At 47.3% G+C, this 19556-nt stretch overlaps 1 protein-coding gene across 1 annotated transcript in view; it reads left to right on the top strand.

The window, feature by feature from the left end:
• The window catches only part of LOC141241677 (uncharacterized), a 42544-nt gene extending 25861 nt beyond the window's left edge, over window positions 1-16683 (top strand). Inside the window, exon 9 of the mRNA XM_073668790.1 lies at window positions 15093-16683. Coding sequence (XP_073524891.1) covers window positions 15093-16535 — 1443 coding nt within the window. The 3' untranslated portion in view covers window positions 16536-16683. The remainder of the gene's footprint in view (window positions 1-15092) is intronic.
• Window positions 16684-19556: the final 2873 nt, after the last annotated feature.

Genomic DNA, 19556 nt, shown 5'->3' with positions numbered 1-19556 from the left:
TCTCCTGAGCTCCGCCCCCTGATCACATGGCGGTGACATCACCACAGGTCCTTCAACACTTCTCTACTGAGCTCCGCCCCCTGATCACATGGCGGTGACGTCACCACAGGTCCTCCCGCTCTCAGTGCAGCAGCTCCGTCCTGGGTGTGCGCAGCTCTTGCTCTCTGGTATCAGCCAGCAGCAGGTTTCCGCTTCCCGCCATTCCGGTGAGATTACAGGGAGGGTTTGTGGTGAATCTGTGAGAGGAGAGTGTGGGGTGAGATCAGAGCTGTTCCTGTGGAGGCTCCTGCTCCATGTGACTGCGGCTCCTCAGTGTTGTATGGGGGATGTGCAGCGGCTCCTCCTCACCTCACCGCCCCCGCTGGAGGTGGAGTTACCACGGTGACCGTCCCCCGCTGGAGGTGGAGTTACCACGGTGACCGTCCCCCGCTGGAGGTGGAGTTACCACGGTGACCGTCCCCCGCTGGAGGTGGAGTTACCACGGTGACCGTCCTCCGCTGGAGGTGGAGTTACCACGGTGACCGTCCCCCGCTGGAGGTGGAGTTACCACGGTGACCGTCCTCCGTTGGAGGTGGAGTTACCACGGTGACCGTCCTCCGCTGGAGGTGGAGTTACCACGGTGACCGTCCCCCGCTGGAGGTGGAGTTACCACGGTGACCGCCCCCCGCTGGAGGTGGAGTTACCGCGGTGACCGTCCCCCGCTGGAGGTGGAGTTACCATGGTGACCGCCCCCCGCTGGAGGTGGAGTTACCACGGTGACCGTCCCCCGCTGGAGGTGGAGTTACCACGGTGACCGTCCTCCTCTGGAGGTGTAGTTACCGCGGTGACCGTCCCCCGCTGGAGGTGGAGTTACCACGGTGACCGTCCCCGCTGGAGGTGTAGTTACCACGGTGACCGTCCCCCGCTGGCTGTGTAGTTACCACGGTGACCGTCCTCCTACGAGGCTGATAATGAGCGGTCAGATCGGTGGAGGAGGCCGCGGTGGAGTTTGTGGCTTTTCCTCCAGATTCTTCCTGATAAATGTCGGATATTTGGGGCAGAATTCAGTGATTGTCGTTATATCGTCCCCTGTGATCTCCATCTTCTCCTTTATCATGAAGACGCCGGCAGGACGAGATCCCTCCAGCTGATCCAGTGCTCATCCCTCCTTCTCCTGAATGACCCCGAGGATGGACGAGGACGAGACCACCAGAAGATTATTACACTTCACCCTGGAGATCATCTCCCTGCTGAGCGGAGAGGTAACTCCTCTACATTTCTATCAGCTTTATTGTGTTATGGAACAAGTCCGACATCGGGAAGAGGAAATCCAGAAGAGGAAGAGAAGGATTCTTTACTGTAAGAGCAGTGATTGTGTGCAGCTCTCTGCCAGGAGGAGTTGTCATGGGGATTCCCTATAAGAGCTGTAGAGGGGCCTGGATGTCTGTCCTGAGTGTAATAATATTCCAGGTTATGGCCCCAGATTACTGGAGACGGTTATTGATCCCGGGATTTCTACTGATTGTCAGATCTGGAGTCGGGAAGGAATTCTTCTCCCTAAGTGTCTCTCTCCATACACAGGATTACACAATAGTGAGGAAGACACCGGGGGAGGGTGTGACTCCCATCATCCATCTCCAGGAGTCAGGAGGGCGGAGCCCGGGCCCCATCACAGAGCCTCCCCCGCACCCCCCGATACATGAGAGGAGGAAGGAGAAGATCCTAGAGCTCAGCAACAAGATGATTGAGCTGCTGAGCGGAGAGGTGACTGCTGGGACATTATACAGGACAGCACTAGAGGATTCTGGGTGATGAGCGGAGAGGTGACTGCTGGGACATTATACAGGACAGCACTAGAGGATTCTGTGTGATGACCGGAGAGGTGACTGCTGGGACATTATACAGGAGAGCACTGGAGGATTCTGTGTGATGACCGGAGAGGTAACTGCTGGGACATTATACAGGACGGCACTGGGGGTATCTGTGTGATGACCGGAGAGGTGACTGCTGGGACATTATACAGGACAGCTCTGGAGGATTCTGGGTGATGACCGGAGAGGTGACTGCTGGGACATTATACAGGACAGCACTGGAGGATTCTGGGTGATGAGCGGAGAGGTGACTGCTGGGACATTATACAGGACAGCACTGGAGGATTCTGGGTGATGACCGGAGAGGTGACTGCTGGGACATTATACAGGACAGCACTGAAGGATTCTGGGTGATGACCGGAGAGGTGACTGCTGGGACATTATACAGGACAACACTGGAGGATTCTGGGTGATGAGGGGAGAGGTGACTGCTGGGACATTATACAGGACAGCACTGGAGGATTCTGGTTGATGACCGGAGAGGTGACTGCTGGGACATTATACACGACAGCACTGGAGGATTGTGGGTGATGAGCGGAGAGGTGACTGCTGGGACATTATACAGGACAGCACTGGAGGATTCTGGGTGATGAGCGGAGAGGTGACTGCTGGGACATTATACAGGACGGCACTGGAGAATTCTGGGTGATGAGCGGAGAGGTGACTGCTGGGACATTATACAGGACGGCACTGGAGGATTCTGGGTGATGAGCAAAGAGGTGACTGCTGGGACATTATACAGGACAGCACTGGAGGATTCTGGGTGATGAGCAGAGAGGTGACTGCTGGGACATTATACAGGACAGCACTGGAGGATTCTGGGTGATGACCAGAGAGGTGACTGCTGGGACATTACACAGGACAGCACTGGAGGATTCTGGGTAATGACCAGAAAGGTGACTGTTGGGACATTATACAGGACAGCACTGGAGGATTCTGGGTGATGAGCGGACAGGTGACTGCTGGGACATTATACAGGACAGCACTGGAGGATTCTGGGTGATGAGCGGAGAGGTGACTGCTGGGACATTATCCAGGACAGCACTGGAGGATTCTGGATGATGACCAGAGAGGTGACTGCTGGGACATTATACAGGACAGCACTGGAGGATTCTGGGTGATGAGTGGAGAGGTGACTGCTGGGACATTATACAGGACAGCACTGGAGGATTCTGGGTGATGACCGGAGAGGTGATTGCTGGGATATTATACAGGACAGCACTGGAGGATTCTGGATGATGACCGGAGAGGTGACTGCTGGGACATTATACAGGACAGCACTGGAGGATTCTGGGTGATGAGTGGAGAGGTGACTGCTGGGACATTATACAGGACAGCACTGGAGGATTCTGGGTGATGACCGGAGAGGTGACTGCTGTGACATTATACAGGACAGCACTGGAGGATTCTGGGTGATGAGCGGAGAGGTGACTGCTGGGGCATTATACAGGACAGCACTGGAGGATTCTGGGTGATGACCGGAGAGGTGACTGCTGGGACATTATACAGGACAGCACTGGAGGATTCTGGGTGATGAGCGGAGAGGTGACAGCTGGGACATTATACAGGACAGCACTGGAGGATTCTGGGTGATGAGTGGAGAGGTGACTGCTGGGACATTATACAGGACAGCACTGGAGGATTCTGGGTGATGACCGGAGAGGTGATTGCTGGGACATTATACAGGACAGCACTGGAGGATTCTGGGTGATGACCGGAGAGGTGACTGCTGGGACATTATACAGGACAGCACTGGAGGATTCTGGGTGATGAGCGGAGAGGTGACAGCTGGGACATTATACAGGACAGCACTGGAGGATTCTGGGTGATGAGTGGAGAGGTGACTGCTGGGACATTATACAGGACAGCACTGGAGGATTCTGGGTGATGACCGGAGAGGTGATTGCTGGGACATTATACAGGACAGCACTGGAGGATTCTGGGTGATGACCGGAGAGGTGACTGCTGGGACATTATACAGGACAGCACTGGAGGATTCTGGGTGATGAGCGGAGAGGTGACTGCTGGGACATTATACAGGACAGCACTGGAGGATTCTGGGTGATGACTGGAGAGGTGACTGCTGGGACATTATACAGGATAGCACTGGAGGATTCTGGGTGATGACTGGAGAGGTGACTGCTGGGACATTATACAGGACAGCACTGGAGGATTCTGGGTGATGACCGGAGAGGTGACTGATGGGACATTATACAGGACAGCACTGGAGGATTCTGGGTGATGAGCGGAGAGGTGACTGCTGGGACATTATACAGGACAGCACTGGAGGATTCTGGGTGATGACCTGAGAGGTGACTGCTGGGACATTATACAGGACAGCACTGGAGGATTCTGGGTGATGAGCGGAGAGGTGACTGCTGGGACATTATACAGGACAGCACTGGAGGATTCTGGGTGATGACTGGAGAGGTGACTGCTGGGACATTATACAGGATAGCACTGGAGGATTCTGGGTGATGACTGGAGAGGTGACTGCTGGGACATTATACAGGACAGCACTGGAGGATTCTGGGTGATGACCGGAGAGGTGACTGCTGGGACATTATACAGGACAGCACTGGAGGATTCTGGGTGATGAGCGGAGAGGTGACTGCTGGGACATTATACAGGACAGCACTGGAGGATTCTGGGTGATGACCTGAGAGGTGACTGCTGGGACATTATACAGGACAGCACTGGAGGATTCTGGGTGATGACCGGAGAGGTGACTGATGGGACATTATACAGGACAGCACTGGAGGATTCTGGGTGATGACCGGAGAGGTGACTGCTGGGACATTATACAGGACAGCACTGGAGGATTCTGGGTGATGAGCGGAGAGGTGACTGCTGGGACATTATACAGGACAGCACTGGAGGATTCTGGGTGATGACCGGAGAGGTGACTGCTGGGACATTATACAGGACAGCACTGGAGGATTCTGGGTGATGACGGTGTCGTTGTTGTCAGGTTCCTATAAGGTGTCAGGACGTCGCTGTCTATCTCTCCATGGAGGAGTGGGAGTATCTAGAAGGACACCAGGATCGGTACCAGGAGGTGATAATGGAGGAGCTCCGGCCTCTGACATCACCAGGTGAGAGGAGACTTTTGTTGGCTCCGGTGGATGTGATGACGTCTCTCGGCCTCCTCCTATAATAGATGAGTTTTCTCCAGACTTGCTCTGGTTTTCTCTACATTTTCTCACAGCTTTCATTCCCTGATTCTTCTCTTCTGATCTGTGAGTCGCGGTTTCTCCGCTGTCGTCTTCATCAGTCTTGAGTCTTCGTCCTCGGCGGCTTCTTTCAGAATCTTTCCCCTTCCTTAGAGCATCAGTCACATTTTGTCTGCAGATGTCCCAGCGCTTCTGTCCGTTCTCTCCTGTGAGATCTTTCGGTACCTGAGTCTGTCGTGGATTGTTACTCAGCAGAGTCGGGGTTAATTTACTGATGATTTTCCCCCTAATCCGCTGTCACTTGTCCGTCCCTCAGAATCGGTGCCGGCTCAATGTCGTCATCAGTCGGGTGTCCGGCTTCTCCCTCTTGGCTGACACTTGTGTGACCTTCCTTGGTCTCCTCCGTTCATTCTTCTTCTTTGTGACAAATCACTTTCTCCGTACTGATCACAAAGTCCTGGATAAATATCGGCACCGGACCCTCCCTCAGACCCCGAAACACGAGTCCTGACATGAAGATGGAGCGTGGTGGAGCCGATCACCCCCCAGAGCCGGACATGGAGGCTCCAGCAGTTCTCGGCCCCCGCGTCTATTCACCACTCGCTCTGCAGGCGGAGAAGCACAGAACTTTCCGCACTGGAGGAGAAGGTCGGACCACCGCGCACTCCTCTCTATAGGGGGAATGTGTCTCCTGGAGGAGAAGGTCGGATCACCGCGCACTCCTCTCTATAGGGGGGAATGTGTCTCCTGGAGGAGAAGGTCGGATCACCGCGCGCTCCTCTCTATAGGGGGGAATGTGTCTCCTGGAGTAGAGCGGAGATTCTGAGTATGGAGAGTTATAGGCCATGCAATGCCCCATGGGAAATAAGATATGCAGAGAACGGGGTCTCTAGCGCCACCTACAGGAGGCAGCAATCCTAGGAGTCAATATCAATGTTTCAACCCTATCCTGTTGGGGAAAATTTCCAATTTTTTTTTCCTCTCCTTCCATCAGCCAGAACATTTTTATTTTCTATCCACAGATGTTTGAGGTTTTGTGTTTTTTTTGCAGGACAAATTGTGCATTTTACCATATAATGTGCTGAAATCAGGAAAAAAAATCCAGCTGAGGTGAGACAGTTAAAAAAAAAAATGCAATTCCACATTTATATTTTGTTTTTTGTTTCTCTGCATTTATTGGGCGGTAAGAACGACCTTGTGGCGATTTTCCAGGTCAGAACAGGTACAGCGATTCCAAACTTCTGGGTTTGTTTTTTTAATATATTTTTTGGGTTAAAAAGATTCTGTGGCATCGGATCAGACAATCTCTCCTTGGCTCCCCGTGTGCATCAGTAAGCGCCCATGACCCCGGTGCCGGCTCTCTAGTTGTCCTTTCTACACATTGATGGGTACTAACCGCTGTGTACCGGGTGCTCCCCACAACACCGTCCTTCCGGGTTCTGTGACTTCATCCGTCACCCGTACATGTGTCCTTTTTTCCTCCTGCAGAGACAAATGCAGAACTTTTCAGCACTTGCTGCCTATTTTAGTGTTTCTATCGAGGTGGATGTGGAGATTTATCTCTATTTAAAAAGGAATAAAAACGCATTAACTCGTGTTTTTTTTTGGCTCTCAAAATACAATCACTGGTAAATGGTCACCGTCCTTCCCCCAATCTCCATACAGTGAATTAGGAGAGAAGAAACCAATGGGTAGAAATGTGGAGCTTTCTCCAGCTCCTCTGTGGCTCCATCCCTGGTGGAGATGAAACTTGGAGAAGTTGTGTTTCTTAGTACGGCTCCTTCATCTGACTGACGAGGGTCTTCTCTGTCCCTCTCCTCAGGGTCCTCATCCTCCGAGTCCAGAGCAGAGAGCATTATGCTTTGGTCTCGCTGATTATCACTTCATACTTGAGGCCCACAATGAGCTGGGACCTCTGTACCGGGGGTGAGGACCACAACAATGTAATTTATTCCCTGATACATAAACATAGAGTTACTGGTTCTGAGAGATGAGTCTCATATATAGACAGATACACGGCAGGTCATGTATTCAGTCTCTGTGTCTCCACAGATGGATCCAGGAGGAGAAATCCACCAGAGAGATGTCCCCGTCCTCTGTATCCCCAGGACTGTCCAGAGGAGAATCACAACATCCCGGAGAGTCATCAGGTAGACGGTGCTGAGTCCTGTACCGGATCTCTATATGGGGGACATTTCTGATCGAGGTCATAGATGTCACAGATTTTGGTGGTTTCCTGTATTGTGCTGATTGTTACATCTGATATATCAGGAGGAAGATCCGACTAAGAATAAAATGAAGGACGAGACTGAAGAAGAAGCGATGACGAGGGAGGATCAGCCATGTGTGAGTGACGTGAAGGAGGAGATTCCGGTAGATGTTTCCACAGGTGTGTAATAATGACCGGCGTGTGATATTGTATGAAGTCTCCGGTGCAGTGAAGCTTTATCCGTTGTCCACATCACAGCAGAAGCGTCCGGTGATGGCGCGGCTGCTCCTGTAGAGTCCGGCTGTGCACCTATGACTAACGGGGCCGCCTCCACACCTGTTTTTGATGATTTAGGAATCAAATTCTTAATTTTCCTAATTATATGACTTCTAATATTACTTCCATATTTTTGTTACACAAGTCCCGTGCTGCCATATAAATGACTGAGCTTGTGATCCAGACAGAACTTTTTGCAGAAGATTCCCTGTAATGAGGCAGATGGAGGCATTGTGGACCCCGTCTGACCTGGATTTGGCATTCTCCGTCTTTTTCAGCGTGCGTAAAAGAGCCGTTAGCACAGTTTTGTGCATCTCTGAAAAGAAGGACACAGCTGAACAGAGGCCTGACGGTGTCCAGAGTAACTCTGCTGCCACATTATAGTGAATGGATCCCTTGGGGGTATCATCTGAATCACGTATTTTGTAGATTTAGATGGAAACCCTGATGTAAGTGCTCAGCGTAGAGTGCAGGATAAATGTAATCTAAAATGTTCTGTACCCCAGAATGCCACCAATAAAAGCTTCTACTCAACCCACGAAAAACAAGTCCCCACTCTGGTTCATCATATTAACAAAAACATAGGGTGTCCACATTATGTGACATGGCTCCCACCTAATGAAATCCAGCAAGATCTGCTCATCTAAATATCCTCTCCTCCTGTGCCCCACAGTACGCTTAAACCACAAGTAAGGCTATGTGCCCACGATGCAGAAATGAAGCAGAAAAATTCTGCAGCATTTCTGCATCTCCCTGGCAGAAAAATTGCATGCAGATTGTGCATGCGTTTTTCCTGCAGAATACATGCGGATTCACATGCGTACCCACGTGCGTTAACGCATGTGTTTCCGCATGCGGACTGACAAGCACTTTCCAGGCGAAAGCATCACTTGGAAAGTGCTTGACAACTAGGTCACACTATATAAATGCAAACGGCATGGATTTATACAGTGTGACCGTAAAAATAAAAAAATAAAGCTATACTCACCCCCGATGCCGCCGCGTGTGCTGTCGCGCTCCTTCCTGGTTGCCGGCATCTCGCGAGACAGCCTGCGGTCACATGACCGCAACGTCATCTCAGGTCCTGGAAGGAGAAGCGCTGCAGGGGCCGTCGGACAGGTGAATATAACTTTATTTATTATTTTATACTTTTTTTTACAGGTACAATGGTACCCAGGTCTGGATGAGAGTCTTCTCTCCTCCAGAACTGGGTACCATCCGCACATTGAAACGCATATTATCCGCTTGTACAAATGTACAGACACGGATTCTATGCGTCTCAATGCAAGTCAATGGCGGCGCTTCCGAAAAATTAATGAACATGCTGCGGATTTATTTGCGCTGCAGAAACGCTGCGGAAAAATCCGCAGCATGTGCATTGAGATTGCAGAATGCCATTGGGGACCATGGGGTGCGGATTACCATGCGTTTTTGATGCGTTTCCGCTGCGGAAATTCCGCAGCGGAAACGCATGAAAAACGCATTGTGTGCACGCCGCCTTGGCGTCCACATGTTTGGCATTATTGTAGCTAGGAGAGCCCACTTAATTTACAGGGTGCGTGTCTCCAGAAGCACAAGCTGAGCATAATGTACTAGGCACTGCAGTATACCGGGCGCTACTGTGTACTGGGCACTACATCGTATGGGCGCTGTGATTATACAGCTTAAAATTTTAATTATCCAGACGATTAGATTTGTTAAGTCACAGTGGCTCAGTGGTTAGCACTGCAGCCTTGCAGCGCTGGGCTCCTGGGGTCAAATCCCACCAAGGACAACATCTGCAAATAGTTTGTATGTTCTCCCCGTGTTTGCTTGGGTTTCCTCCATGTTCTCCGGTTTCCTCCCACATTCCAAAGACATCCTAATAGGGAATTTAGATTATGAGCCCCAATGGGGACAGTGCCCATAATGTCTGTAAAGCGCTGTGGAATTAATGGAACTATATAAGTGAGTAAAATAAATAAATGAATACACTATTATCTTGGTGTTGACTTGTAAATGTTTGTGTATTTATGTGCCTGGTCAATAAGAACAGACCAGTATTTGTATTACCCTGAATATTAACTTCTATTCGTTTGGAAACAAGGATGTTTACTATGCTAAAGACATGTTGCACTAAAAGGCAACTAGATGTTTATTTACAAGACCAACTATGTAAATTGATTAGCTCAAACAATGCCCTTCCTAACACCTTACCTGTGAATGTGTAATTGCACAGACAACTGTAGCTATTGTTAAGGGACATGTGCTTCTGTAGTAGTTAGTCTTGATGCAGAGAATCAGAAAGGAGAATGAGAGACATCCTTCAGGACAGTAGATGGGTAGCATGGCAATTCCATTCAAAGAGACACAGATTTGGATTCTACATGACTCCGGCATAAGGGTATCAGCCCTGACTGGAAAGATACGGATCTCTGCTCTATTGACCATCAGAGAACAAGGATACATTTGGGGAGACCAGGTTGGGACGATGAAGTCACTTGGCCCCATGAATATGTTGTTTGGAGTTGCCAGGAGGGACCCACCGGTCGCCTGGAGCCCATGGAGACATTCAAAGAAGCCAGATTGTGACCCACCGGTCATCTGGCCCCATGGAAACTCTCGGAAAAGCCAGGGTGGGACCCTCGGGTCACCTGGCCTTGTACCTTGACGGACTACTAGCTTCCTAAGCTTACCGCTACCTTCTCTCTGTGGGGAGCCGCCAGAAGCGGGAAGCCACTGGTTGAGGTAGTCGGCCATGGAAGTTTCCAAACTCGCAGCTGTTCCATCCCATTTGGGCGGAGAAGGAAGGGCGAGACTGTGTAATGTTGCACCATCTTAGGTATTTGCTGGGACTGTTCTGTGTGTTTATTGTCCTCTTTGTGGTTCAGTAAAGTATTGCCACGCTGTTTTACCCTCACCCTGTGTTGTCTGAGTAGCATATCGCCCATGGAAGACCCCGGGTCTTCACAGGCACTATAATGGAATATTTGCATTTTCACTTTGCAACATCCATTGCTGCTCGTTTCTGAAAAACATCGATGGAGTCAAATTCATCACTACTCCTGTAGATAAATTCCCAGATAGGTGTAATTTCCAAGACGGGATCACTTGAGGGGGGATTCTGCTCTTCTGCACTTAGGGGCTCCATATATGGAGTCCGCAAAGTATTCTAAAAAAAAATTTTCTCCTAGAGTCCAGTAGCGCTCGCTATATGCTGCCCCACGCTGCATATCTGACCGTCTTTTCCAAGCTGTATGTATCTGTCTCCCGGTGTGTTCCCTGCATCCAATATCTTCTGTGTATCCGCTTATCCCTGCTAATTTCATTCTATCTGTCCTTGGTATGTTTGATCCCATCTGCACGTTCATCACCTCAATCCTTTGATCCCAATACACACTGGTCCCTGACTGTCTGTTTCCTGAATACATTTAGCCTCTGTGTCCTAATTACTCTCCCCCTCCCCCACTCCACCCATGCTTTTGTGAGCAGTCTTCCTGCGACTCCTGCACACCTTACCCACCCCATGTGCTGTTCAGAGCTCCATAAATCAAGTGAGCCAAGTCTGGCACAGACGGGTCTAGTTTCTAAAGGGTCGCTTTTTAAGGGTCTAAAAATGAAATATGCCAGAAATGGGACAGAAGTGACCAGAATGTGCGAATAACTATTTACTAATTGTACTTAGATTCTCTTTCTCATTCACACTTAACATTCATTATGCTAACATACACCCTTACTGTTTTTGCCCCACTAATCCTCACTGTGCTTCGCTATCCCCAAACCCCAGCACCCTCTAACCAAATCATCATCTCTCCTTCCCTCTTACCTCCCCACCTGACCTCATCTACAGACCTGCTCCTCAACCTCAGGTCTATCCTACCAAAACATAACACAAGCCGGACACTCTCCTTCTCCCACCTGCTCTCCCTCTCTCTACTTTTCCTCACTGCTGGCGACATATCTCCCAATCCTGGACCCCCACAGCTTGCACCTTCCACCAATTCCCCCACCTATCGCTTCAAACCAACTGCAAACTACCACAACCTCTCCTATGTAAAACCCGTGCCCATGATGCCCACCCCCATGCTCCCTCTCTCTGGAGCACCCTGGAATGCCCGCTCTGTCTGCAACAAGCTCCATTTTGTCCACGACCTCTTTACCTTTCGCAGTCTCTCCTTCTTGGGCATCACAGAGACATGGCTGACACCTTCCGACACTGCCTCCCCTGCTGCGCTGTGTTACGGTGACCTCCATTTCACCCACACTCCTCGCCCTGGTGACAGACATGGTGGAGGAGTGGGTCTTCTCCTTTCTAACAACTGCACCTTTGGCCCTATTCCCCCTCTACCTGACACCTTCCGACACTGCCTCATCTGCTGCGCTGTGTTATGGTGGCCTCCACTTCACCCACACTCCTCGCCCTGGTGACAGACATGGTGGAGGAGTGGGTCTTCTCCTTTCTAACATCTGCACCTTTGGCCCTACTCCCCCTCTACCCTCCCTTATTCTCCCTTCTTTTGAAGTCCACTCTGTCCTCATCTACTCTCCCTCCAACCTCCAAGTGGCTGTCATATACCGACCTCCAGGCTCGATCACTGCCTTTATTGACCAATTCACCACCTGTCTTCTTTACTTTCTCTCTGCTGACATTCCTACAATCATGGGCGATTTAAGCATCCCCACTGACACTTGCCAGTCAACAGCATCCAAACTCCTGTCACTTACTTCATCCTTTGGACTTACTCAGTGGTCCTCCTCAGCCACCCACACAGACGGACACACATTAGACCTGATCTTCACCCCACTCTGCTCCTTATCTAACCTCACAACCTCCCCCCTTCCCCTATCTGACCACCATCTACTCACTTTCTCATCCCTGTCCTGGTCATCTGTCACCCATGTCCAGCAACTAGCACACCCCGTCAGAAACCTTGTACATCTAGACACTCACACACTCTCTGACTCTATTCTACCACTGACATCCATATCTTCACTCCAAAACACAGACAGCACCACTGCTTTCTACAATGCCACTCTCGCATCAGCTATTGACTCGGTTGCCCCTCTTATGCATGGCAGAGCGCGACGAGTCAATAGGCAACCCTGGCATAAAAACCTCACTAAACGGCTCCAATCAAGCATCCAGGGTAGCAGAGCGGCGTTGAAAGAAAACACATTCTCAAGATGACTTCACTGCATTCAAAGAAGCAACACTCACATTCAAATCAGCACTCACCTCTGCTAAACAGGCCTACTTCACATCCCTCATATTTTCCCTGTCCTACAACCCCAAACAGTTATTCAACACTTTTAACTCTCTCCTCTGCCCTCCACTTCCCCCTCCGACCTCCGTCTTCTCTGCTGAGGAGTTTGCCACACACTTCAAAAACAAGATTGACCAAACACGGCAAGTCTTTACTGCCCAACTACCACAATCCCTTTGTTTTCCACACCATTTCCCTACCTCTATAACCTCCCTTCCCAACATCACGGAAAGAGACCTTACTCGTCTTCTCTCCAAATCACACACCACATGTGCACTCAACCCCATCCCTTCCCACCTCGTCCCCAACCTTACCCCCACACTCACCCCATCCCTAGCCCATATCTTCAACCTATCACTAACTTCTGGTACCTTCCCCACTGCCTTCAAAAATGCCACAATCACGCTCATCCGCAAAAAGCCATCCCTCCACCCAACCGCCTTGTCCAGCTATCACCCCCAATTATCCAGCTATTTTTTTGTGTCTTCTCCGTTCAATGAAAAAACAAGGGGAAAGGGAAAGGGAAAACGTATGTCAGCTCACCATGTAATAGCCAGACTCATCCAGTCCCAACGAAGTCTTGCAGCGGAGACACCCAGGTCACGGGCTACCAAAGTTCAAGTAATGAGAAAGCAAGCAAAGATGTCTCCAGCAGGACCAGGGTTGTATATATCTTGTTAAAACTTCACTTTTAATTTCAAATTATAAAAGCCAAGGATGAGTTACACAATGAGCAATATAGCGGCTCTTAGGTACAGCACATTCCAACGCGTTTCGGCTAAACCTTATTCATGGAATAATTTTTTTTTTTTTAACTTTCACGGTCCAATTTCTTAAAATTCCGTGAAGCACCTGTGGTTTCAAAATGCTCCCCATACATTTTAGATAAATTCCTTGAGGGGTCTAGTTTCCAAAATGGAGTCCGTTGTGTGAGGTTCCTTCTGTTTAGGCACATCAAGGACTCTCTAAATGCGATATGGCGTCCGCTATCTACATCAGCCACTTTTGCACTCCAAACTTCAAATGGCGCTCCCTCCCTTCTGAGTCCTGCTGTGCACCCAAACTGTAGTTTTCCTCCACATATGGGGCATTGACATACTCAGGAGAAAGTGTACAACAAATGTTATGGTCCATCTTCTCCTGCTACCTTTCTGAAAATTAAAAATTTTGAGCTAAAATAACATTATTGTGGAAAAACTTTTCCCTTCCACATTGCTTTAATTCCTGTGAAGGCCCTAAAGGGTTAATAAACTTCTTGAATGTGGTTTTGAGGACTGTGAGGGGTGCAGTTTTTAAAATGGTGTCACTTTTGGGTATTTTCTATCACAGGACCCTCAGTCACTTTAAATGTGATGTTTTCCCTAAAAAATATGGTTTTGTAAATTTTGTTGGAAAAAATGAGAAATGATAAACTTTTAACCCTTCTAACTTCCTAACAAGTTTCATCAATGATGCTGATGTAAAGTAGACATGTGGAAAATGTTATTTATTAACTATTTTGTGTGATATAACTCTCTGGTTTAAGGGCATAAAAATTCAAAGGTTGAAAATTGCAAAATACTCAAAAAAATTTTGCCAATTTATTTTTATATTTTCATAATTAAAGGCAAATAATAACGACCAAAATTTACCACTAACATAAAGTGCAATCTGTCACGAAAAAAAACAGTCTCAGAATCAGTGGGATACGTTGAATTACCACATAAAGTGATGCTGGTCAGAATTGTAAAATGAGGCCTGGTCATTAACCCACATAACGAGCAAAGTATCTTGGTCCTTTAGGGGTTAATGTACCTTCAGCACTATTGCAGTCTTCTAAGGTTTCCTATTATGCTCTTATACATGGTGTGGACCTGATTACGGTGGCCGGAGCTCGACTGCTCCTGGATGTAGGGCCGCCTTCACTTTACCCGTCATTGTGTTAATGTTATGGCATGTAGTTGTCTTCCTTATTACCGGTACTTTCACTGACGAGGGTCTTCATTGTGAGATCCATAAAATACATTTAGAAATCTCTTTGGATATGATTTTTTTCTTTAACACAAATCTATCTTTCCTCCTTACAGGAAATCCTTGTGAGAATAACGGTTTATCACTAAATTGTGAAAAAGAAGATATCAGGAAGCACTCTAATGGAGAAAACCTCATCACCCTTCCTGCACCTCCTGGACTTCACAGCACTTCACCTTCTTATAATCCTCCTAATCATGAGGAATCATCTCCTGAGCAATCTCACATTGTTACCACAATTCCAGGTGACACAGATACAAGATTTCAGTGTGACAAGCAACTTACTAAAAGCTCAGATTGTTTAATACAAAGAAAACACAAAGGAGAAGAGCCATACTCCTGTTCAGAATGTGGGAAATGCTTTACAAGTAAATCAAAATTTGTTATACATGAGAGAATTCACACAGGAGAAAAGCCATTTTCATGTTCGGAATGTGGGAAGTCCTTCACAGATAAAGGGAGTCTTATAAAACATCAGAAAATTCACACAGGTGAGAAGCCATATTCATGTTCAGAATGTGAGAAGTCCTTCACAGATAAAGGGAGTTTTACAAAACATCAGAAAATTCACACAGGAGAGAAGCCGTATTCATGTTCAGAATGTGGGAGATGTTTTATAGATAATTCAGTGCTTGTTAAACATCAAAGAATTCACACAGGAGAAAAGCCTTTTTCATGTTTACAGTGTGGAAGGTGCTTTCCAGATAAATCACAGCTTGTTGCACATCAGAAAATCCACACAGGAGAGAAGCCATATTCATGTTCAGAATGTGGGAAGTCCTTCATCGATAAAGGAAGCCTTATTAGACATCATAAAATTCACACAGGAGAGAAGCCATATTCATGTTCAGAATGTGGGAATTGCTTTAGACATAAAGGGGATCTTATCAAACATCAGAAAATTCACACAGGAGAGAAGTCATATTCATGTTCAGAATGTCGGAAATGTTTTATAGACAATTCAGTGCTTGTTAAACATCAAAGAATTCACACAGGAGTGAAGCCTTTTTCATGTTTAGTATGTGGAAGGTGCTTTACAAATAAATCACATCTTGTTAGACATCAGAAAATCCACACAGGAGAGAAGCCGTATGCATGTTCAGAATGTGGGAAATGCTTTACAGATAAAAGGAGTCTTATTACACATCAGAGAATTCACACAGGAGAGAAGCCATATTCATGTTCAGAATGTGAGAAATGTTTTATAGATAATTCAGTGCTTGTTAAACATCAAAGAATTCACACAGGAGAAAAGCCTTTTTCATGTTTAGTATGTGGAAGGTGCTTTACAAATAAATCACATCTTGTTACACATCAGAGAATCCACACAGGAGAGAAGCCATATTCATGTTCAGAATGTGGGAAATGCTTTACAGTCAAAGGGAATCTTATTAAACATCAGAGAACTCACACAGGAGAGAAGCCATATTCGTGTTCAGAATGTGGGAAATGTTCTAGAAGTAAATCAGATCTTATTAAACATCAGAGAACTCACACAGGAGAGAAGCCATATTCGTGTTCAGAATGTGGGAAATGTTCTAGAAGTAAATCAGATCTTGTTAAACATCATAAAATTCACACAGGAGAGAAGCCATATTCGTGTTCAGAATGTGGGAAATGTTCTAGAAGTAAATCAGATCTTGTTAGGCATCAAAGAATTCACACCGGGGAGAAACCGTTTTCTTGTTTACAATGTGGAAAAAGCTTTAGAGATGAATCAAAACTTCTTATGCATCAGAGAATTCACACAGGAGAGAAGCCGTATTCATGTTGACTTTGAGAAATGCTTTACAAAAGAAATCAAGTCTTTTGAGCCACGAGAGAAGTGACACAGGAGAGAAGCCGTATTCATGTTCAGAATATGGGAAATCTTTTATACATAAATCATATCTTGTAAAACATGAGTAGTCAAACAGGAAAGAAACTGTAATTATGTTCTCTGTGTTTCATCAATTTTAATAAACATTGCTCAGCATAAATGAGTACACCCCTTTTGATAAATTTTATTTAATATCTCACTGAACACAAGAACAATTTCTAAAATTTTGCCAACACTGAATTCCATAGAAATTTTTTTAGAATCAAAACATGAAAGTAAGGTTGATTAGTGATTTGGTACTCGCCCGAGCATCTCAGTGCTCGAGATGTTTGGTACTCGGTTAGCATATTTTGAATGCTTGGGCGGGAGCCTGAGTCCTCGCCCTGCATGTTTGGTGCTGTTCAGACATTTAGACAGCCAATTAACATGCAGAGATTGCCTGCCAGCCATGGTAATGCCTCAGCCATGTTGGTTGTGGCATTACAGTGATTGGCTGGCCGCATAGCGTCATTGGGTCTATATAAGACCTGGCGCCGCCATGCTTGACACAGTTACTGTGGAATCAGACAGTGTAGGGAGAGGTGCTGCTGAGCGAGGGAGAGAATTGGCGGTTGTTTTAGTGAGGTATTCCACAGCATTACAAATCTACAGTAACAGTCCTTCTAAAGACTAATGCTACTGAATATTAATCCTGGTGATAGCAGGAGTTAGGCAGGCAGAGTTTGTGGAGAGTGTATACAACACAATAGGATCCTTTGCATGTTCTTTCTGCTGCTGTTACTCATATCCATAGTTCTAGATATCAGGGCTAATATTCTTATTGCTCTTAATCCTGATAATTTTGGTGAAAGCAATATAATACACCATTTTTACTGCTCCATTTGCTTGTTAGCAGCATACAGCCAGATTTGGTTGATTTGAATAGCATTGCTGTATTGTGGAAGAACAGAAACTTCTCCATCATCTCAGGTGGTCAGATATTACTGCCGTAATAATCCAGACATTTTTGGGAACGTGACAGATATTATACTCCATTTAAAGTCTGCCAGCTGTGTGTTTAAACCTATTCACACTTGGTCGCTGACCAATAGCTTATCTATTAGGGCAGTGTTCCCCAACTCCAGGCCTCAAGGCCCACCAACAGGCCATGTTTTCAGGATTTCCTTAGTATTGCACAGGTGACATTTACATCACCTGCACAGGCAATAATCCCATCACCTGTGCAATACTAAATCCTGAAAACATGATCAAAGCTATACATGGAGTGAACATGCATGATTATATATAAAAGACCCACCAATACCATTCAAGATTGACATCACATGATTACACTACCAATACAAAAGACAATCAAGATAACGTCACATAATAAAGTCATCAGTAGAAAAACCCCAATATAAAACTACACAAGTAAGTACAATAATATATAGATTTTAAATAATTATACATGCGAGCATATAAGATGCGATGTTAATAGTGGAGCGTAAGTTCGCGTCGCATATTCAGGCCGGTAGGATAACATGCAGGGCCGGCTCCAGGTTTTTCTGGGCCCCGGGCGAAAGAGTCTCAGTGGGCCCCTTTAACACATACCACGATTCATCATGCAGAGATACAGCGGAGAAATATATATATATATATATATATATATATATATATATATATATATATATATATATATATGTATATATATATATATATATATATATATATAGTACAATGCAAAGATTTCACTTCTTACATTACATGAGTGATATCTATTGTAAATTCCACAATAGCTCAGAAACCGGTGAATCGCTCCACACAGAATACTGGCCCCCATATAAGGCTCCATACGGAATACTGGCCCCCATATAACGCTTCATACAGGATACTGGCCCCCATATAACGCTCCACACAGAATACTGGCCCCCATATAACGCTCCATACAGAATACTGGCCCCCATATAAGGCTCCATACGGAATACTGGCCCCCATATAAGGCTCCATACGGAATACTGGCCCTCATATAACGCTTCATACAGGATACTGGCCCCCATATAACGCTCCACACAGAATACTGGCCCCCATATAACGCTCCATACAGGATACTGGTCCCCTTATAAAGCTCCATACAGGATACTGGCCCCCATATAACGCTCCATACAGGATACTGGTCCCCTTATAAAACTCCATACAGGATACTGGCCCCCATATAACGCTCCATACAGGATACCGGTCCCCTTATAACGCTCCATACAGGATACCGGTCCCCTTATAACTCTCCATACAGGATACTGGCCCCCATATAATGCTGCATGCAGGCTGTTACCCCCCACATAATGCCCCATACAGGCTGTCCCCCCCTTATAATGCTCCATGCAGGCTGTTACCCCCCACATAATGCCCCATACAGGCCCCCCCCTTTTAATGCTCCATGCAGGCTCTTACCCCCCACATAATGCCCCATACAGGCCCCCCCCTTTTAATGCTCCATGCAGGCTGTTACCCCCCACATAATGCCCCATACAGGCCCCCCCTTTTAATGCTCCATGCAGGCTGTTACCCCCCACATAATGCCCCATACAGGCCCCCCCTTTTAATGCTCCATGCAGGCTGTTCCCCCCCACATAATGCCCCATACAGGCCCCCCCCTTTTAATGCTCCATGCAGGCTGTTACCCCCCACATAATGCCCCATACAGGCAGCCCCCCCTTATAATGCTCCATGCAGGCTGTTCCCCCCCACATAATGCACTATGCAGGCTGCCCCCCCTTTATAATGCCCCATGCAGCATGTCGTCCCCCCCTTTATAATGCCCCATGCAGGATGTCCCCCCCTCTCTTTATAATGCCCCATGCAGGATGCCCCCTCCCTTCTCTTTATAATGCCCCATGCAGGCTGTTCCCCCCCCTCCTCTATATAATGCCCCATGCAGGATGTCCCCCCCCCCTTTATAATGCCCCATGCAGGATGCCCCCCCCTTCTCTTTATAATGCC

Source organism: Phyllobates terribilis, unplaced genomic scaffold, assembly GCF_046119375.1.
Source record: "Phyllobates terribilis strain yellow unplaced genomic scaffold, ASM4611937v1 Scaffold_1019__1_contigs__length_468203, whole genome shotgun sequence".
NCBI classification, from domain to species: domain Eukaryota; kingdom Metazoa; phylum Chordata; class Amphibia; order Anura; family Dendrobatidae; genus Phyllobates; species Phyllobates terribilis.
The sequence above is the reverse complement of the archived record's forward strand: the minus strand, read 5'-3'. Positions and strand labels throughout refer to the sequence as shown.